The 23,373-nt window shown below is 39.0% G+C and overlaps 1 protein-coding gene across 1 annotated transcript in view; it reads left to right on the top strand.

Moving 5' to 3' along the window:
* LOC143035566 (uncharacterized) overlaps positions 1–22,444 on the top strand; it is a 33,319-nt gene extending 10,875 nt beyond the window's left edge. Inside the window, exons 3-9 of the mRNA XM_076202433.1 lie at positions 1,934–2,084; positions 3,297–3,561; positions 8,418–9,791; positions 10,738–10,893; positions 13,275–13,359; positions 16,437–16,535; positions 21,534–22,444. Coding sequence (XP_076058548.1) covers positions 1,934–2,084; positions 3,297–3,561; positions 8,418–9,791; positions 10,738–10,893; positions 13,275–13,359; positions 16,437–16,535; positions 21,534–21,704 — 2,301 coding nt within the window. The 3' untranslated portion in view covers positions 21,705–22,444. The remainder of the gene's footprint in view (positions 1–1,933; positions 2,085–3,296; positions 3,562–8,417; positions 9,792–10,737; positions 10,894–13,274; positions 13,360–16,436; positions 16,536–21,533) is intronic.
* The last annotated feature ends 929 nt before the right edge of the window (positions 22,445–23,373 follow it).

Genomic DNA, 23,373 nt, shown 5'->3' with positions numbered 1-23,373 from the left:
ATCCATTGTGTCATTGAATGGTCAGTAATCATCTCAAGTAGAGCATTTCCCCATGAGTCATCACCACTCTTTACTGTCATTTCTTCCCAGCAGATTTCTTTGCAATTAAAGTCGCCCATCATAACTATTCTTCCTCCGTCTTCCATTATTTTAGTTAATGCTATCTTTGTGTCCTCTAACATACTTTTATGTTCACTCTCCTCCCATGAGGCTGTTTTCGGAGGCACATAATTGATCACAAATTTTCTGCTCTTCTTATCTCGGTCTTCCACTTCTATCATAATCATCTCTACTGTATTCTTTCCATATATGACACCTTTCACGTTTATATCCTTCTTAGTCAGGAACATAACTCCACCCCCTTGTTTTTTCTCTCTGTTTCTAATCCAATAATTGTATGTATCATGTCCTACACTGTTGGGTGGTAGTGGGCCTTTTAATTTTGTTTCTACAATTCCCATTATGTCCGGTTCTTTTTCTTTCAAATAATCATTCAGTTCATTCAATCCTGTTATCAATCCATCTATATTTGTGTAAGACACTCTTAGTTTTCTGCCACTTCCATTGTATTCTCTGTTTCCCTTATGTTTTTCTTTAGTATGTCGAACTGCTTTATTTTCATGTTCACTACTCTCCAATAGAATCTCTCTTTCTCTGACTCCGTTCTTTCCTCGTTTTTTGCCTTAGCTTCAATTCTTTTCTGCTTTTCTGCCTCTCTTTCCTCCTTATTCATTTCTCTTTTTATCCATACCTTTTTATATTGATCATTTGTTGCTAGTTTCCCTGTCTTGGATAGAATTTTCTCTGCTGTTGTTTGTGACCTGAATTTAATCTTAATTGGTCTGGTCTTATCTGTACTATATTTTCCGAGTCTGAATTTTTCCTCAATTTCCTTTATAATTTCTGGTTCATCTTCCTGGACTAATTTTAATAAACTGCTTACTCTTTCATTTTCCTCCTTGATTCTTGCGGTTCTATCTGGGTTATGTTTCTCTTCCATTCCTAATATAATTATACATTTCTTTTTGTCAGCTAATTCTCTTACTATATTCTCCTTCTGTCTCATCACTTTAATAACTGAGTCTTCATTATGTTCTTTCAATTGCTGTTTGACTATGTCAGTGAATGAAACCTTATTCCCTTCTTGAGTTATTCTCCAATTTTTAGCTTCTGTAGCTATTTTCTCTCTGTTTTCATTACTATTCTTCTTCAATTTCTCATTCTCCTCCTTTACATTTCCTAACTGTCTTTTTAGGTCCTCTATTTCTTCAGTTAAGTTTCTGTTAGCCTTCTCTAGTTGTTCCAACCTTTCAATTCTTTGGAAAATGGAGTCTACGTTACCTAACTTACGCTCCAAGTCCTCGATCACCTTATCAACTCTCTCCTCTAGTCTTATCAGTCGGGGGGGGGGTTGTGTCCCCCCCACCCTCTTTAAATCCCTGGAACATATTCTCGTCACTTTCTTCTGTATTGCTCCTCTCTATACTTCTAATCTTTACATTTTTATTAGACATGTCATCCTCACTCAGTCGTTTGTTTACCTTCCGCTTGTCTGGCTGGGCCAAGTCTACTCCCTCCTCATTTCCTTCCATTTCCCTCAGTAATCCCTCCCCTTTTCCTCTTTCCCTACTTTCCCACTACTCCACGAGCAATTTCCCCCCCACCCTGCAAAAACACTAGGCACTTCTCTTTGCGTTGGGATCCACAGACTTCAGTTTTCTTCAGAACGTCATCCAAGCCGTCCATTCGCTGAAGTGTGTGTGTGTGTGTGTGTGTGTGTGTGTGTGTGTGTGTTATAAGATTAAAAAATTATGTACAGACATAAGCAAACGATATGAGAATATTCTACCGTCATCATCACATTATTTTTCCTGCTATGCCCTTGACCTTAAACTAGACTCTAAACACAAGTTACGTTTACTCGTTTCCCCAGGGAAGTCCCGGAGGTGTGGACTCTCATTTGGTGCTGTTGGGGCCCGGAGGAGGACCACACTTGATCTCAGATATTCCCCAAAGAGAGCAAAGCCTCATGGATGAGATCCTGTCGAGACCTATGTTGTGCTCTCAGTGCGGAGGCCAAATGGGTGAGTTACCTGCATAGATTTTTTTTTTCTCTTTCTCTCCCGCTCGCACAACGTACCTTGTCGTATTTCACTGTTTCTTATTCTAAAAATATTCTACTTCGTCCTTCCTGTGTCTTATTTCACTCATTTCTACTTATTTTGCAATTCAATCAGTATTTGTGGTGTCATTTTTCTTTAGTGGCGCTTGTGTTATACTTCTATTTTATTGGAAGTACAGAAAAGTATATTTTTCTTTATATACATATATCTAATTTGAGACTAACATATATACTATAAGTTTTTTGTTTTTCAATTTTTAGATAACTTTTCCATAGAACTTTGTATTAGACATAATGTATTTTAGTGATCATTGTTCTATGGGAAAATGAAGGGAAGATCCAGAGGAGATCTCGATGCGTCACTTTCCTTGTCTCGCCTTCCGCAGAGTCCCGTCTTTACCTCCCAAAGTTTTCCCATACTGAACCTTGTAGAACTCCGCTCCTTACTGCTCCCCACCTTGACATTTTATACTTCACTACTGTCCTCGTGTATCATTGTTCTACATGTTTATTAAAAACGACATGGTATTCTGTAAGTGTAAGGACAATAGCTGTGTTAGTATGAATAAAATAAATTGACCCACTGACGGTGGATTTTTTTTTATGGATATCTATTCTTGTGAAAAATGATGTGATGAACATCGAATAACAAAAATGAACAAAATCATTGTATACAGAATAGCTACTCTTTTCAAGTAGGATGTAAAAGATTATTTCCAACGTTTTTGAACTTCGTTTATGAACTATATGTTTACTCTTATAGTTAGCTTTATGTATTTACTGTATACTCTAGTCAAGCCTATAATGTGCACGACAGTGGATCATGGGCTGCTGTGGGAAAGTTCAATATGTATTCCACTCTGGCGGATGATGAACTTCGGGGAATCGATAAAGAATTTCTTTATTTGCAGTCAAGTATGCGATAGTGTACACAGAAATAGACTGCAGAATGTAGGAGTAAATTTAACTGTTGGTAGATAATAATCAGAATGGTTAAAAGGTTATGTAAAGACATTAATGGCGATATGAGGGATTACTTCCGAAATAAAATGAATATGTTTAAGCAATGATTAGAATTATTAATCTAATTCAGACCTACAAATCCACTACTATAAGATTTTTAGTACAACATTTCCACATTGTGTGCACTATTCATCATTATTTTCCATTTTAGGAGACTACGACGATAGCAATACCACTGGGCAAGTCACTGAATCTGATGACAAGGCTTATGAAAGCAAGGAAACCCAGTCTACAAACATGGAAGAGGATACTAACGACGAAGAAGAAGCAACAAAATATACGGACACAAACCAATATCTAGAAGAAACAACTGGGATGGAAGATGGCGGAGATGACAAACAAGAAGGGATGTATAAAGTACTGAATGAACATGACTTCAGTACTTCTGCGATTTGCCCCGTATGCAGTCGGGAAAGGTGAGACAATATTTTAGTGTTTACCTCGTTTTCCTAACTGTGGTATACAGTAAAGGATGAACGCTCGTGGCCTGTCTCATACTCACTAATTAGCATGCTTCGCTCAAAATTTCTTTTGTGTATTTACCTTGGTTAATTTCCCTTTGCTAATTTTCAAAACTTACGAGTTACCTCATTTGTTGTGATTTGCGATTTAAATCTTAATGGTCGCGTTCCCTTTATTTATTATTATCATTATTATTAATACTGACCTAACCTAATCACATTTTCTTTGTTATATGCGCACTTAAGTTAGCTTCCAATATCATGGATATAATTTCTCTTGCCTATTACAGTTCCTGCTCACTCCATTCGAACCACGAAGTAATATAGGTTTCTTTCCAACATTCTACTACAATGACTTCCTTTTTATCTACAACATCCCTGAGAAGACTTTCTTTTCTCTAGGATGTGTGTGTGCCACCATGCTCATATGTTAGATTCACGATTGACTGTTTTATATTCCCGGATGAAAGCTCAGAGCTCATGTATGGCACGATCAATGGGTAATACTTTGACCTTACACACACACACACACACACACACACACACACACACACACACACACACACACACACACACACACACACACACACACACACACACACACACACACACAATCTCTTCAGGTTGTATATTTTCCCTTGTAAACACTGATTTAAAATGTTTGTTCATAATTTCTGCCATTTCCATTTCCTCAGTGTATTCAACTCCTCCTTGTCTTAATTTCTCCAAGTCTTGTTTGTTTTTCAGTTTATTGTTTACAAATCTGTAGAATAGTTTTGGTTGATCTTTACACTTTTCTATAACATCTTTTTCATATTTTCTTTTTTCCTCTCTGCACTTTTGTACATATTCATTTCTATAACCAGTATATATTTTCCATTTTTCAGGTCTTCTGTCTTTTTTCCATCTGGTCCAGGCTTTGTCTCTTTTGTCTTTTAACTCCCTACAACTTTTGTTGTACCAGCATTTTACATATTCTTTTTCTTGTTTTTGTCTTGGGACATACTTTTCCACTCCTTTTTTGTAAATTTTTGTCAAAATATTCCATTTCTCTTCCACTGGTGTTTCTTCTTTGTATATTTCTTCCCAGTTTTCTTGTTGGAAGAATTCTCTTATTTTATCAAAGTTTGTTTTTTTCATACATCATTCTTCCTTTTCTATATTGTTCATTTCTTTTCATATATTTTTCTTCATTAAGTTCCAGTTCAATCAATATGTGGTCACTTTTACCTATTGGTGTTTTATATTCAATCTTGTCCACTATTCTAGGTTCAGATGTAATTATTAAGTCTAGTCTCGATGGTTCTTCTTCATTTCTATACCTAGTGTTCTCTTGTATCCATTGTGTCATTGAATGGTCAGTAATCATCTCAAGTAGAGCATTTCCCCATGAGTCATCACCACTCTTTACTGTCATTTCTTCCCAGCAGATTTCCTTGCAATTAAAGTCGCCCATCATAACTATTCTTCTTCCGTCTTCCATTATTTTATTTAATGCTATCTTTGTGTCCTCTAACATACTTTTATGTTCACTCTCCTCCCATGAGGCTGTTTTCGGAGGCACATAATTGATCACAAATTTTCTGCTCTTCTTATCTCGGTCTTCCACTTCTATCATAATCATCTCTACTGTATTCTTTCCATATATGACACCTTTCACGTTTATATCCTTCTTAGTCAGGAACATAACTCCACCCCCTTGTTTTTTCTCTCTGTTTCTAATCCAATAATTGTATGCATCATGTCCTACACTGTTGGGTGGTAGTGGGCCTTTTAATTTTGTTTCTACAATTCCCATTATGTCCGGTTCTTTTTCCTTTAAATAATCATTCAGTTCATTCAATCCTGTTATTAATCCATCTATATTTGTGTAAGACGCTCTTAGTTTTCTGCCACTTCCATTGTGTTCTCTGTTTCCCTTATGTTTTTCTTTAGTATGTCGAACTGCTTTATTTTCATGTTCACTACTCTCCAATAGAATCTCTCTTTCTCTGACTCCGTTCTTTCCTCGTTTTTTGCCTTAGCTTCAAGTCTTTTCTGCTTTTCTGCCTCTCTTTCCTCCTTATTCATTTCTCTTTTTATCCATACCTTTTTATATTGATCATTTGTTGCTAGTTTCCCTGTTTTGGATAGAATTTTCTCTGCCGTTGTTTGTGACCTGAATTTAATCTTAATTGGTCTGGTCTTATCTGTACTATATTTTCCGAGTCTGAATTTTTCCTCAATTTCCTTTATAATTTCTGGTTCATCTTCCTGGACTAATTTTAATAAACTGCTTACTCTTTCATTTTCCTCCTTGATTTTTGCGGTTCTATCTGGGTTATGTTTCTCTTCCATTCCTAATATAATTATACATTTCTTTTTGTCAGCTAATTCTCTTACTATATTCTCCTTCTGTCTCATCACTTTAATAACTGAGTCTTCATTATGTTCTTTCAATTGCTGTTTGACTATGTCAGTGAATGAAACCTTATTCCCTTCTTGGGTTGTTCTCCAATTTTTAGCTTCTTTAGCTATTGTCTCTCTGTTTTCATTACTATTCTTCTTCAATTTCTCATTCTCCTCCTTTACATTTCTTAACTGTCTTTTTAGGTCCTCTATTTCATCAGTTAAGTTTCTGTTTGCCTTCTCTAGTTGTTCCAACCTTTCAATTCTCTGGAAAATGGAGTCAACATTACCTAACCTACGTTCCAAGTCCTCGATCACCTTATCAACTCTCTCCTCTAGTCTTATCAGTCGGGGGGGGGGGTTGTGTCCCCCCCACCCTCTTTAAATCCCTGGAACATATTCTCGTCCCTTTCTACTGTATTGCTCCTCTCTATACTTCTAATCTTTACATTTTTATTAGACATTTCATCATCGCTCAGCTGATCGGGGGGTCTTTTGTTTACCTTTCGCTTGTCTGCCTGGGCCAAGTCTACTCCCTCCTCATTTCCTTCCATTTCCCTCAGTAATCCCTCCCCTTTTCCTCTTTCCCTACTTTCCCACTACTCCACGAGCAATTTCCCCCCCACCCTGTAAAAACACTAGGCACTTCTCTTTGCGTTGGGATCCACAGACTTCAGTTTTCTTCAGAACGTCTTCTAAGCCGTCCATTCGTTGAAGTGTGTGTGTGTGTGTGTGTGTGTGTGTGTGTGTGTGTGTGTGTGTGTGTGTGTGTGTGTGTGTGTGTGTGTGTGTGTGTGTGTGTGTGTGTGTGTGTGTGTGTCATCGTGGTCTTGAATCACGTATTGGACTCGTGATCGACAGCTCAGCTATTACTCTCCCGGATGAGAGCTCAGAGTTCATGTATACCCGATCTATAGTTATTGCTGTGACCTCACACACACACACACACAAACACACTCACACACACACATACACACACGCACGCACACACACGATTCGGTGGCACAGTTGGTAGAGCGCTGAACTGGGAAGCAGAAGTGCTCCCAGTAACCAGTTCGAATCCTGCCCAGGGCCGAAATTATTTCGGTATCGCTGTGCCTCGGGTCGTTACTCTGACTCTCGTGGGCGGGGAGTTGGGTGTGTGTGTGTGTGTGCAAGGTCATAACATTACCCATAGATCGGACCTACGAGCTCTGAGCTCTCTTCCAGGAGGGAAATAGCTGTCGATCACGAGTCCAACACGTGATCCAAAGACCAAGTGAATACACACACACAAAACTCCTTGTCCACGAGAGTTGGAGTGCCGGCATGCATTGCAACGAACAATACTAAGATTATTTCAGCCCAAGTCGGGAATCGAACTCAAACCCCTGGATTAGTGGTTGTGAACAGTACCACTGTCCCTTCGAGCAGTGTGTGTGTATGTGTATTTTACCTAATTGTATTTACCTAGTTGTATCTTACGGGAAGGGGAGCTACGCTCGTGGTGTCCCGTCTTTGTATATCGCAATGTCTACAGTAGTTTGCTCTTAAATTCGTATATAGTTTTTGCACACGCTATTATTTCGTTCAGTTTGTTCCAGACATCCACCACTCTGTGTGGAAAGCTGTTTTTTTTCAGGTATCTTCTATAACTGTCTTTTTTGAGTTTCTTTTCATGTCCCCTTGTTATTCTCTTGTCCTGATTTAGTAAGTCTTTTCTATCAAGGACTTCCGCGCCTTTCATGATTCTATAGATGGTTAACAAGTCGCCTCTTTCTCTTCTTTGTTCCAGAGTCGGTAGTCCCAATTTTGACCATCTCTCCTCATATGACAGTTTTGAAAGTGTTGGGGCCATATTCATAGTTGCTCTATGGATTTTCTTTTTAATTCTTTTTAGTACTGGGTGTCCACAGTGTCACTGCGTACTCCAGTATTGGCCTTATTAGTGTGACTAGTATTCTCTTCACCATTTCTTCGTCCAAGTAGGTAAAAGCCACCTTTATTGATCTTAGCAAGTTGTAGGATTCTCCGACAATTTTATTTATCTGGTTGTCAGGGGACATGTTATTTGTGATGATTACTCCCAGTTCTTTTTCAGATCCCACTTTCTTTACCTCATTTGTACCAATCTTATATTGTCCTGATATTCTTTTTTTACTTTTTCCAAATTCCATTGTGCTACATTTCTTGAAGTTGAAGTCCGCTTCCCACTTTTTACTCCATTTTCAAATCATGTATGTGTGTGTGTGTGTGTGTGTGTGTGTGTGTGTGTGTGTGTGTGTGTGTGTGTGTGTGTGTGTGTGTGTGTGTGTGTGTGTGTGTGTGTGTGTGTGTGTGTGTGTGTGTGTGAGCGCTTGTCTATGAGAGAGAGAGCAAGGGAGAAAAGGAGACCCATCGTCAGGGATCCCTTGTTTTGTCTGACGCCTAATTTTTCATTCCAGGTATCCCGTGTTCATCTCCATGCCCTCTGTGTACGACCCCTCTTCTCCTACATTATACTCCACTACCCTGCTGATCTTCATCACTGGAGACCAAGGTCAATCATCCGAATCTCAGCGTTTTGTGCCTCAGGAGTTTAAGATATTGCCTACAGTTAGCAAGAACTCCTTATGTACTCAGACGGAATTCGAGTTTGGTAATTGCTCAACGGAGTCTCAAAGTGTAGTTTCCCAGGGACCTGAGGTACTGCTCTCTGCCAGAAATGTGACCTTCGGTACTCAAACTGAACTCGATTTGTACGAATTTCAAAGAACCACTTTGGGCACCCAGACAGAAATTGATTTCTCTGATTTGTTTAACGGTTCTCAAACTCTCGCCCCCCTCAAATCGGAGGCAGCTTCACATGTAAACAAAGCCTCCCTGGGTACTCAGACCGATGTCGATTTTCTTTCATTGTCTAATGCTCCTCAAGGTCTGCCTTTGGTTGAGAAAAATTCCATAGATACACAAACAGAACTCGATTATTTTTCCTCCTCGAAAGCCACCCAAATTTTTGTTTCTCAAGAACCGGAGGGGGCGCTTGCTGTGAGCAAGCACTCCCTGGGTACTCAAACGAACTTTGACTCTTTTCCCTCCAAACACGAGAAGGTCTGTAGGCAACTTAATGTCATAGAGAAGGAGGTCCTGACGTCAGACCATCTTGTGATCTCCGATGAAACAGACGCAGAGACATTTGACCACGTACCTGAAGAAATGGCTGACCGTGTATCTTTCACCGATTTCCTCGAGGAGCATCTCTCTGAAATCACTTGTGATTCTCGCACCTTTAGTGACAACGAAGACACTGCCGTGAATCAGGGCAACAATATTTTCCACAATATCACGGAGAAGGATGGGTCTCTTGCAGAGGTCAAGGAGACCAAGAATCTCATGAACCTGAATCGTATTAGGGAAGGCAAACCCGACGACTCCAAATCATTGCCAGAGAATGTACATATAAATCATGAAAACAATGGCAACAACAAACTCGAGGAACTTGTGAAAAACGAAGCAAAAGATGCAAAAAAGAAAGTAAAATTTGACGTTAAAAATACTATAAAGGAAGATGTAATAACAGAGCCTGTTGATGGAGAAATAAATAACAAAAAGATGAACACTCGTGTTGAAATATGGGAGAAGGCTGACAATGAGAGAAGCGAGAGAAACACAGATGTGTCTACTGTGAAGTTACCATCAAGTGAAGAGAGAAATTCAGAGAACACCCAGGTTAATGCCAGTTCTAGCGAGGACTTATGGGGTATTGGAACCGCACCGCGGATGTTCAAGGTAGTCTTCCTTGGAGATTGCAGTGTTGGAAAGACTTCCTTTATTCACAGGTAAAAAAAAAAAATAATAATAATAAAAAAAAATGGAAATACTTATTTCCAGCTGAAAAAATGGTCCGATAGCAATAATAAAACAAATGACTTATAGTGACAGGGTTAATGCACAATAGCCACCTCACAAATTCTATCCTAGCTGATGTCAAAAAAAATGATTGAGCTTAAGAGGGTGCACCAAGAAAGAATGGAATGAGATCTATACTTTCTCACATTATCCAAGAGGGCATAAGAATTATTCTTCTCATATGGCCTTCCTTCAGCTAATTGGATCAATTTGCTACTACCTAGTTGGAATAAAATTTGTTAAAAAAAAAAGTTAATTTCTTCCGTGGTGTGCCGCCTACAATTTATTGTGGCAAACGTCAAACGACTTTCATTCATATGAATGGAGGGCCCAGGTCTAAATGGAGTCTCGATCATACAGACTCCGTTTAAGCTTAGTCCTCCCTGTTTGTTGTAAAGTAACATCGTCTGATATTTGCCACAGTGAGCTCTATACAGTAGACCAGAGTATTGAAGAGGATAATGGGCTCCTGTATTACGAACGATGATTCACAATTTAAACATTTCGCAAGAAGTTACTAGTATCTAGATGATGTCAGACTATTCTGTTCACCGATTTGATTATCTATAGTAGGCTATAAAAAAAGGGCTCAAATCATTTCAGTTTAATTGAGGGAAATGGAAACATACTTCTCAACAGCACTGTCCATTGATAGGAGAAACACCCGGAAAAAGGCGATCGCACATGGTAGCTCCAAGCTTAGATTCATTTAGACAAACAAACGGCGATATGCTGTAAAATCCATTCTTCTTCGTCTGTGTTGCGAATCCATGTGCCCATTGCAATCTAAACGATTGGTTTGCATTTATTGTTTTTCATATTTTCATTTGGTATAATAACATCTTTCTTTACAATCTAAATGTTTATTCACTACAGAGCATCAACAGGGGTTTTCGGAAAGAGTTTCTCATCCACAGTGGGGGTCGACCTAAAGACAGTAAGCGTGGACGTCGGGCGGACGCGGGTCGCTCTCCAGCTGTGGGATACGGCGGGACAAGAACGGTATCGCTCTCTCACAAAACAGTACTACAGGTGAGGGTGCAAATATGGAGGTCAATGAACATGAAACTATACAAACCCACAGATACATGAAACGATTTTAAGGAAGTAAATATTCACGCTTACACGAACACGACAGATAACTTGGTATTGAGAGAAGGTAAGTCTGAAGCAATAAATCTCAGAATTATAACTAAGGAGAAAGATAAAGGGGACTTGATAGTAACATATGTCTCCCCTAAAACGGGGGCATAAAGTGAATCCAGAAAATTTTGTTAGACATCATTTTTCACTTATGAAAATGATTTAACAGTGACATTATAAACATGGTAGGTGACTTCGACTGTAAAGAGGTGAACTGGGAGAAGCAGAAAGCAATTGAATGTTAAGATTCTTGTGGTCATAATCTTTAATACTGCTATGAATAAAACAATGGTCCACAGGGTCAAGAGTATGGCAATATTAAAAGACGACGCTCCGGCGAAATTAGAATTGTTGCTTAAAAATAATCCAATGATACCAGTTCTTTAAAGTATATATTCCCTATAAGAAAAGATGATCATGTAGTGTTTGAATGTTAGTTGGCAGAAGATACAGAGCCAAGAAATAAATTATACAGACAAGGCATATACAATTTTGGTAAAAAGGGTTGATGAAAGAATACTGGGATGGCTTGGGCACAGAAAAATGAGTGAAGAAAGAATTGCAGTGTGGAAGGCAGAAGTGGATAGAGTGAACTTGAGGGGAAGACTGAGAATGAGATAGATGGATGGGGTGAAGGGAGTCTTGGATAAAAAGTGAGTGCTTGTTGAACAGGGAAGGGAGAAGGCAAAATATAGTATTGGGTGGAGAATGGTTATGGATGAATAATAAATTGACGCGGCGCGAAGGGAAATCTTATCATCTTTATCTATCCGGTAGGGGACGAGGAGGGAGGGTCACCACGTAAATGAAGTGGTGGGGGTAAACCAATTTAGGCTGTCAGGAACTGCTGTGTATGTGTTGTGTCTTGCTGCGGTGTTTTTGACCCGGTCAGTTGGGGGGGGACAGGGATAGCCCTGCAAAAACACCTGGTTGAAATGAAAATACCATGGAAATTCCTATAAACCTGTCTTAAAAGACCCAGCTCACGAGCAGCATAAACAGCTGCGGATCGGAAAAAAAAAATACAAATTAGTGCTTCTGACCAGCATGAAAGCTAAATTGTGTGGAGGGAATGTGAAATGCTAGTGGATTATGCTCCATGAAAAAGAACGAGCATCTTGGCAGACAAACAGTTTAAATTCCACAAATGGAAGATTATGCATCGAAACTGTTAAGCTTTTGTTGTAGAACATTTGGTGGATTGTATGTACGTATATAGATCTAGACAAGCCTTTTGTTAATGTACTTTACAAACTATTAATGTGAAAACTGAAACACATTGAAGGACTTCCTTATCTCCTCAGACACTCCACATGACAATCATCTAGCCCAGGTGCCTTATCAGCTTTCATCTCTTTCAATGCGTTTTGCATCTCCTCTTTTGTTATAACCTTACCATTCTCTTTTCCAATCACACTCATTTTCCTGACGCGTCCCACTGCCACAAGGTCTCACTACAAACCTCTACATTCAACAAAGGCCTGAAATACTTTATTCATCTTCCTCCTTCCACTTTCACTTCCGCAGTATCTGTCATTTTGCACCTTCTAGCTTTTCCTTACCCAACTCACCACTTATTATTTTTCATTTCCTTCCAAAACGTCTTCTTATTCTTTTTAAATTTCTACCCCACGTTACATCTGTTCTCCTCTTGGTCTTCCTCACATTTCATTTTTCATCCGCCCTCTTTATTCTGCACCCCTAATATAGCTTCCCATTTATTTTGTCATTTGGTGATTCACTTATTTATTTATCTATATACTCATCTATTACCCCAGGTTATTCTCGTCTCCCTCGAGGGCCTTTACCATTTGCATATTTACGAAAATTGCAAGCCCTCTTTGTAATGTCGACAGTACTTTCGCAAGCTGGTCAGTGTATGTATTCACATTTATACATCACAGAAGTAGTCCAAGATTAGAGCTCTGAGAAACTCCACATCTCTCCTGCTTTAAGCAGAGGAGATGTGGAATTAGAGCTTTGTCATTCAGAACAAAGTGCTGGTTATGATTAGCTAATTCTAGTGTCATGTGATGCGAATTTAATTGTCTTTCACGTTGGATAGCCAAATGTTCACTAAAACCCAAGACTTTTGAAATCTATAACGTTCCCACTGAAGTAAAAATCTAAAGTTAACCCTTCTTAAGCCTGGTATTATCCTTACTCCGATATTTCTATATAATTTTGTCAGTTTTATAGGTTGTATTCATTATACTCCAGAGTACATTCCGGATAACAAATTCACCCGGAATTGTCTTTCATCTCTACAGGAAAGCAGATGCTGTGGTTGTGATTTACGATGTAACAAATCTTCAAAGTTTCCAGCACGTCCTAGACTGGGTCGGCGCTGTAAAGGTGAGGAACTAAGAAAGACATTATCATTGATTGAATCACTACATTGTTGGTTCGAATTCGAGTTCAAAATTTTTACTGGTACCACTTAATCTAGTACTACTTGCCGCATGGTTGGGTTGCAGGCGACTAAGCCGCCGCCCCGAACTGGTTCCCCGCCATGAGAAAATTAGGTGTGTAAGAGATCCAGATAAAAATCATGCAAAGGGCAGACGGACCCTTTACGAGTCGATGGCCATCTAACTCCGTTATGGGTCACTAGTCCATGTGTTTACTGTGTGTAGCATCTTCGCAGGGCCTGGAGATAGGAGTCCAGTAGGTTGAGTGATACTCCAGTGCTGCAGACGCAGCGACATGGGTTGAACGGTGAAAGGAAGTCGAAAATGCTGCACCAAATGAAGCCCTCCACATTCTATGTGAGGCACTAGCAACCGGAACCAACCTCAGCCGAAAAGACTGGGTCACTCAAAACCGAGCAAGAAGCAGAGTCGTGAAAACCAACAATAACTTGCATAAGTGGGGTCTGGCCCCCTCTGCTGAATCACATCTTTCATGAGTGCTATCTAAGACCATCCTACACTGACATCAACCTATTAGAGGCGAACCAAACTACCCTAACATGGATACAATGCTGGAGCGATAAGGTATGGTGATGATCACTGGCAGTGATAGAGTTGGCCATGAAGTATAGACTGTCCCCCATAATTATGGAACCAGTTCTCTCCTCCCGAATTTAGCAAAGCCCAGAGAGTTGAGGATTACTGGTTCTTGGTCTCACAGGCAAAAACCACACTGATAGACTTAATATAACAATACCACAGGAGTGTCAAAGCAGACCGATCACATATTTGTTAGTATTGAATGACCCAATACAGTTATAAAGTTGACCAGATTGTTGAATTCTTTGGGACTGATCATAGCCACATCACTTATGCTGCGTAATAATTCAAGTCCAGGAGAATCCAAGGGCAATCAACCTGAATTGTATCTGGAGAAATTCAGGGAATATGAGTGTACCCAGGAGCATGTAGTAACGACCTCTGATCAATTCAAAGTGCGTGACACCCTTTAGGACCCTGAACAGTTGTGGGATACCTTCAAATATGAAATTATGGAGGAATGCATTGGAGAGCGTCGAAAGTCGAGGAGTAATGTGCCATTGCGTGAAACAATGGAGAGCATAAAGATGAGCCGTACTGTCTGGTTGGCTGGGACCTAGACTGATACAAGACTCAGAAACAGCAGATGAGAGCTCTCATGAGGATATATAAGGTGAGAAATGTCAGGAAAATGGCTGAGGATTTTAAGGACCATTTTAATGTGAATGACTACCTGCTTACCAAGCCCTGAAGAAATGCAAGTGAGCACTGTCCGAACAGCTGATGGGCAATTAGTGTCAGATGTGGAGGGGTGTCTCTTTGACGAGTCCTTTGAGCAGCTGTACATGAATTACACCATGGACAGCCAGCTTCTTCTGGCTGGTGTATGTGGCAATTGCCGATCCTCTCATAGGTGAAATTCCGTTCTATTTGAGAGGTAAAAAAAAAAAAAAAAAAAAAAAGCTCCAACTAAGTTAAAACGTGAAAATGCGGCCGATATCTGCAATGACAGCACTGATTTGTAAAAAAAAAAGAGGACATTATTTGTGAATTGAATGCAGCGATATTGGCCAATTGGTAACCCAGTGCCATTTTCTCAGATGGGAAAAAGAAAACTGTCCCTGGCTGGAATGGGAAAGAGGATTGATAGGACTGTAGTGACTTTCATGGTATTACATTGCTCAGGGTGTTGGGCAAAGTGGCCTCTCACCTATAACTGGGATAGGTTTGTTAGAATCTGCTAAAGTATCAAAGGCCTGAACAATCAGGGTTTATACTAAGCAAGTCAACAATTGATCGGACCCTAGTGTTTTGTGTTCTTGTGGAGGCTGATGTGAGTTTTGGCAAGGGTTGTTTGCAGTCTATGTTGATTTCAATCAATTGTTTGACGTAGTGCATTGTGGGGTGCTCTGAGATATTCTGCATATCCATGGGATTCCTGTGAGTATTGTTAACCTGATATCTGGCTTATACTAGAGAATGCTGTGAATTACAGAGGAATCGTGTCCTGTTTCTTTCCTGTTAATTCAAGAGTGAGGCTAGGATACATGTCCACCTTCATATTTTTTAGCAAATTCACAGACTGGGTACTGGGCAGAGTTGTTGATCAATGTCATTGTGTGGTATCCATTGGCAACACTTAGGTTACTGACCATGCGTTTCTCTATGATGCTGTACTTGAGGAGTCATTGTAGGACCTGGCTGCAGCTCTCGAGTTACTTCACAGGGAGGCAAAACTATTGGGACTCCAGGTCTTTTGGACCAAGACCAAGGTCCGGGTGTTTGGGGGCTTATTGGATAACGCTGTCCAATCTATCCATACATATGGTGAGGACACTGGTGTCCTGAAAAAAATTGCATACCTCAGTAGTGTAGTTCATAACAGTGGTGGGTCATATCAAGAAGTCCTTCATAGGACTGACATTGTCCATAGTGTTTACATAGGACTTAGAGCAAATTTTTTAAGTCATTTGTGCTTCTTGTATGTCCTGTGAAACATGAACATCAAATGCTGACTCGAAGAGGTGTCTCTACCTCTTTGGTCACAAGTGCCATCGGAAAATCATGGAGTATTGTTGGATGACTACATATTAAAACAGAGACTGTTGCATGGAACTCAGTTTAGGTCTGTTGCCACCATATTTGTGACCGTCAACTCCAGCTATGAGATCATTTGGCATGATTCCACTCTACAAAGGACAAACCTCAGTGGAGGAGACAAAAAGAACATATATAGGACTCATGGCTGAGGTAAATCGAATGATCCTGCCAAGAGCTGTTTGGAGTTAGAAGGGTGACTGAAATGTGAGCTTTCTCAGAGAAACAGAGTGGATTAATGATGGCATGAGAGTGAAGCCACATTCCCCAGTGTACGTTGCAACTGATGATACAAGAACTTGACATACCTTGATCCTTGTATTTGTGGTTACCTGGTTATGTCCCTGCTTGTAATGCTGCTTTTTTTTGTGTCCATCATCATAGGAGGACACAGGAGAGATTGTGGTGGTGGTCATCGGCAACAAGAAGGACGCAGGTCACCTCCGCGTTGTGGCGTGTGACACAGCACATACTTTTGCTAAGGTAAGCGGTACCAGGCAGTTCCAATTTTAAGGAAGTATTCTTTCTCCTATTTTGTTTATCACCTTAAACATGCATACACATGTACACTCATGCACAAAACTGAAAGATCACGTATACCGAACTTGCTAAGTTTTAATTTGAAAGTGGTTAATGTGCTGCAAAAAATGAAAGGCCGGGTGAATTGCATTTATTCAGTACTGGAGAAAACCTATGGTCCCTCACAAATGACTACTATGGAAAATTGGAGGGTATTGAAGGACTTTGAGGAAATACATTAGAATAGATAAAGACATTCGGGGTGGAGAGCAGTGACTGGCAGAATCCCACAAAGGCTGATACTGATACCATATTATTCACATCTTAAACAACCTAAATAGGGCAGTGGGCAGTGGGCAGGATACAGGGATGACCCGTCATCCACGAGGAGCTAAGATGGGGGGATGAGGGTGGTGGATGGGAGTTGAATGGGTGGAAGTAGACAGTAGGAAGTATATATGTATTTACCTAGTTGTATTTTGCGGGAAGGGGAGCTATGCTCGTGGTGTCTCGCCATTGTATCTCGCAGTGTCTAGTTTGCTTTTAAACTCATGAATGGTTTTTTCACATACTATTTCATTATCCAGTTTGTTCCAAGTGTCCAAAACTCTATGTGGAAAACTGTTTTTCTTCAGTTCTCTTCTATAGCTATGTTTTTTTATTTTCTTTCCATGTCCTCTTGTGTTTCTCTTATCCCAGTTAAGTAAGTCCTCTCTATTAAGTATCTCTGTGCCTTTCATGATTCTGTAGATGGTCAATAGGTCACCTCTCTCTCTTCTTTGCTCCAGTGTCGGTAACTCCAGTTTAGCCAATCTCTCCTAGTATGATAGGTTTGCAAGTGCAGGTGCCATTTTTGTAGCTGCTCTTTGGATTCTTTCTATTTTCTTTATATTCTTTTTGGTACTGGGGGACCACAATGTCGCCGCATACTCTAGTCTAGGCCTTATCAATGTAACCAATATTTTTTTTATCATGTCTTCGTCCATGTATGCAAATGCCACTTTTATTGATCTTAGCAAGTTGTAAGTCTCCCTGACAATTTTGTTAATCTGTTCATCATAGGACAAGTCGTTTGTGATAATTACTCCCAAATCTTTTTCAGATCCTACTTTCTTTACTTCCTTGGTTCCAATTGTATATTTTCCTGATATTCTGTTTTTGCTTTTTCCAAAATCCATTATGCTACACTTCTTAGTATTAAAGCCCACTTCCCATTTCTGACTCCAGTTCCATACCCTATTTAGGTCTTCTTGCAGTGCTTCACAGTCCTTATCTGTTTCTACTTTCCTTAACAGTATATATATATGTATATGCTGTAATGATTATAATTCATTTCATATTATTTTTGTTTTGTTATCATTTGTCTGTTTTGATTTTCATTTATTATTAGTTATATGTCAATTCAAAGTAAATAATAATGAATTGAATTCATTATTATTTACTATTTACCTGTTTGTTTATTATCTAACTATACCTATGCATTTATTTATGTATTTTATATGTTTTTTACATTATTATAGTTTTTATTTATTAATTTATTATTATAATTTTTTTTCGCATCCGACCTAGTTATGGACCTAAAGGTCTCCTGTCGGCATGCTCCGCCTTTGTAATCCTTTGTAAATAGGATGGTGAAAGGAACAAGAAAATACACTAATGAACTATGAATTTGGTAACATGGCTGAAGAACAAGGCACCTATAATAAATTCCCATCAGCATCTAATACTGAGATTGGGTTGCTTACGCTATAGTGTTCGCCGGCTGTACACAAAGAGAAAAGTCATATTGATGTAATGCCTACACACCCGTATAATAACTAACACTTAATATCTTAAATCCCAATCATGCAGTGAGTGACGGAGGCCACACCGTACTAATACGACATCAAACTATTTTTGGTAACCTATTTTGTGTATGATGTGTGGACACCTGGCATACTCATATCAACCTGTTGTATTGGAGTCCTACATTATAATATGAATTGAATAAAATTGTAAATATGAGAGAAATTCGCTAATGACAGCGACATTAATCTGATCATTTTTATGACAGTCGCATGTAGGATTCGAACCCACTGCTTTCGGCCACCCATAAGATTATCTTCACAAAGCCTAATCCCACTACACCACAGAGACTTAAAGTCTTGTAACCTGGAATCGATCTGATTCCTGAGGATAGGTGTTTACTTGCTTCTCAATCTGCAATTTACCCCCACCACTCCTCTCTTTCCTGCCACATGGGACCCCAAATACCTAAAACTACCCACTTCCTCCAGCCTGTCTCCTTTAAGACTTCCAACTCACTGCCATTCTCTCCCCTCATACATCTCATCTCCTTACTTTTACCCACATTTACCTTCAACTTTCTCCTATTGCATACCTTCCCAAACTTCATCACTAACTGCTTTAATCCTCCTGACCCTGATACAAGCTCAGTGTCATCAGGAAACAACAGCTGGCTCAACTCTTATTTTTTCTTTGTACCTCTATGTTTCTTTCACACTACTTTGGAACCAATCCCTGAAATCTTGCTTCTTTTCTTCTAATACCTTCATTTCATCATCCTACTACTCATTTATTTTCATTTTATTTCTTCACATCCTCTTATTCCACTTACCATCTTTTCCAACTTTGTCACTTCCTCCTCTAAATATCCACATTCCTTCTCTACTCCCACCTTTACTCTATCCTTCACCACTTCTTACACTTTTCTCAGCTTCTCCTTGTACTTCTGCTCCTTTTCCTTGTCATTTAAACAGTTTATGCTAAGCACCTCTATACCTTCTGTACTTTTCCTATTTCTCCACCTATCCTCCACTCTCAACTTACCTTCCACCAAAAAATTTATTTTATATTCTCTCACTCTCTCCCCTAATAACATGGACATCCATAACTCTTTCTACTCTTCTTTTGGATACCACTACATAGTCCATTAATGCCTTATCAACCATCCTCTCCTATACTTATCTATCTATTATTATCATCTATCCTTTACATATACAACACTAATAAACTTTTCACGCACACAAAATGAAGCATACATGGATTCACCTCACATGTACTGCACTCATACATACATATACTAGAGGCTTTTTCCCTCTTATGTGGGAGGTAGCCAAAATCAAAGACATAAATCTACTCCCACCCATTTCATCCCCACCTACTCTGCTCCCATTCACCACCCATCCCTCCCTCTTTCTTGGCTCCTCCTGGATGATGGGTCATCCTTGCATCTTGCCCACTGCCCTGAGTCAGAAGCAATGTAGCAAGACACAGCACATCCACAGCAAGGCCACTTCATTTAATTGGCAACCCCTCTCTCTATCCCCTCATGCAGAAAAAGAGAAGACGGGGAGAAATCCATTGAGCCATGTCAAAATGAACTGCACTCACCATCATAAAACTAGTGCATAAAGAACTGGAACTGGTCATCACACACCAACTCGTTCACACAATAACACACTAACACAAAAATATAATTCTAATGTATTGTGAAGGGTGTATGACATTTAGGGTTCTGGCATAGAATTGTGTTCCTGTTTTTTTCATGTGTTGTTCTACGGGGAGGATTTTGGGTTCTGTATGCAGGGGCAGTTTTGGTACATCTTGTTATTATTTTTGGTGTTCCATTCTGTAAAGTTTATCAATTTTTTTTTCATATTGCTTACTGTTGGGAATCATGCTGTAGAGGCATAGTCTACACTGATTCTTATGAATTGATTGAATATGGTTATTAGTTTCTTTTTATTGTCCAAAGTCAACGCTTGCAATGTATTTAAGTATGTTTGTTTTCTTGTTGATTTTTGCTGTCAGGTTTTTGATACATGAGCTGAAAATCATATATGAGCATCAAATTTGAGGCCTGGAATTTCTGGGTTCTTTTCCAATGAAATTATTTGGCTATCCAATTTTACTACTGCATTTTTTTTTTCTTCTTCCATGGTTGTCTGATATGAGTAATGTCACTCTTGATTTCTGGGGTGAAGCTTCCGTTCATTACTATTAGTCATTGTTCCAGTTTGTTCAAATAGACTTGGGTGTTCTTTACTGCAATTTTGTATATACTGTGCTAGGTTACTATCAAGTCATCTGAATTTGAGGGAGCATTGGTCTTTAGTTCTAGTTCTGAGTGACTACATTGTATAGCAATTTTGTTTCTGATACTTGGTTGTTTTGGGTTACTCTGCAATGTCTTCCTGCTATAGAATTAACCTGCTTTTGTTGTTGTTATGTATGTCAGTCCCTATGATCTTTTTGGTTAGTGTGTCTGGGGACCATGATTGTTCTTTCTGGTGGAACATATTATTTATTGAATCTTCCCAGCATTTGTTGTAATATACTTGTGAGCAGTGTGCTGGTAGAGTAGCCTTCATTTAAATTATGTTAATATATGCTTGAAAGCTGAGGCATCTAACAAAACATTTACTATCTCTGAATATAGATACAAACCCAATGTCTTAGAACTAGAGTATATCCACTAACATACATACATACATACATATACCAAGGCTTCCCCCTTACAAGGGAGGTGGCCAAAAAGGAAAAGGCATAAAATCATTCCCACCCATTCCATCCCTGAATACACTCCACACCCCTCCACCCTCCCTCTTATCTTAGCTCCTCCTGGATGACGGATCATCCCTGCACCATGTCCACTGCCCTGGGTCAAGTTCCAGTGTGTGACCTTTGGTGGGGTTATGTAAAGTACACTGTTGGTATCTAGTTCAAAACAAATCTGTTTATATTAAAAAAAGTGGAGGACAGGATGTTGCAGGTTTAATTCATTCATGTAGAGTTCAAGATTGAGGCTCTCTTTTGTCCTGAGTTCACCATTAATATTTATCTGACATGAGTCAGAACATAGATTTCAGAAATGCATCAGTGTGTTTAAAGGGTTATCATAATGTTACATTAGTATGTCTAAACATCAGAGTATTAATTAGTGTCTGTCTTCCCAAACAGAACCATGAGTTCCATCTGTATGAGGCAAGCGCAGTGACAGGGGAAGGTGTGGTCGAATCTTTGAAACACCTGGCAGGACTTCTTCTGATGCAACAGGACCACAACATTGAAACAAGTTCTGTCCTTACCCTCCATGGCAAAGAGAACACCAAGAAGAATAAGTGCTGTTGAAAAGATTCAGCTGCATCACTGAATTTACTTGCCTTGAGGCCACATCTATTGTTTGATGAACCTTAATGACTGGAATTATGGAGACTACAACTGCTTCATTGACATATTTGTCATATGTGCCATATCTTGGTTTACTTTATGAACACCACACTGATAGGTTAAGATTTCCTTGTTAAACTATCTCTAACTTTAGTACAACAGCAAAAAAAATGTAGGATTAACTTGTTAATATTCCTGTAAACAAAACACTCACATGACTAAGATTTGCCTTTAATCCTTCGGATTCAAAGACTGGCCTTCTGGTCTGGAATTAACTTAAATAGAATACAAGAATCATCAATGAGTTAAAGGAATTAATTGGTCTTTTATGTTGTAAAGAGTTAGACTAATCTTTTTTCTGATTTTTTCTCTACATATAGGCTAAGCTGGGCTTTGCAGTTTCATATATTTTTGCTAAAGATAATAGACAATATCATGACAACTTAATATTAATTTATGAATAGGCTATGCCACTGTATGTTGTATGTTAAAACAATGCTTTATCCCCACAGACCCAGGGGTTTTTATGATCTGAATAAAATAAGTAGCCATTAGCCAAAAAATCTAAAATTTTTATTACCATTCACAACTTTTTAATCTCTTTTGGTTGCTGCCAGGTTAATTAATTCAACTGAGGATAAACTACACAGTGAAACTGTTAAACCTATCTCAGTCAATCCCTTTACAGTTATTATGACTTGTTTGATCTGGCCTCCAGCAGGCAATCTTATTCAGCTGAGGGAAATCAAATGTGAAGTTATAGGGTTCACATACAACATGGCAAAGAAATGGTTAATCAAGATAGCTTCTAACCCCTTTAGATATAGTTCAAAGCCCATTACAAATACCTGGTGTAAAACAGAACAAAATATTTCAACCAGATCATCATATGAAAGGGGTCAATTGAGATAGTTTTCAACCAATTTAAAATAAGGGTTTCTTTAATAAATGATAACCAACATTTGTGCACTCATGACCCTTTTCCAAAATCTGTTACCAGACATACACCAGGTACTGTGTTATATTAAAAAAAAAAAAAAAAAATCATACATATACCAACAGCTTTCTCCCCCTCACTAGGCAGGTAGCCAAAGTCAAAGGCATAAATCCACCTCATTTTTCACTCTATCCAACCTAACTGACCCCTACCATACTTCTCAGGCATTTCATCTCAAGCACATTTGAACTCTTATTCTCTTATGTTGTATGTTTGTCCCATACAGAGATGTTGACAATCACTCCTTCATACAATCTTCTCTTAGCATCCATTCCCAAATGTCTATTTCTCATTACGTTTTTTAATCCCCCCAAGGCATTTACTTGCTTCTCTTAATCTACATTCTACCTCCACTCCTCCCTTTCCTGCCACATTCACATCCAAGTATCTAAAGCTATGAGGTAGTTTCAAACAACTCTCAGTGCCTTTCTTTAGGCTTTATTCGTCTGCCATATCCTATTATTACATGTTATAATGGGTTCGGTATACGGTAATTTCAATTTGCGGTAAGGTTTTCAGGAACACATATGTACCGTATAACGAGGACTTACTGTACTCAGAGTAAAAAGAGAACAAGTAATACAGCAGCGACTTTATATTTTATGATGCTGTGCATGAGAATTTGACTTGTAC

This window comes from Oratosquilla oratoria, chromosome 19, assembly GCF_046742065.1.
Source record: "Oratosquilla oratoria isolate Oo_2021 chromosome 19, ASM4674206v1, whole genome shotgun sequence".
Lineage (NCBI taxonomy): Eukaryota > Metazoa > Arthropoda > Malacostraca > Stomatopoda > Squillidae > Oratosquilla > Oratosquilla oratoria.
Note: the sequence above shows the minus strand (reverse complement) of the source record. Positions and strands in the feature narration are given on the sequence as shown.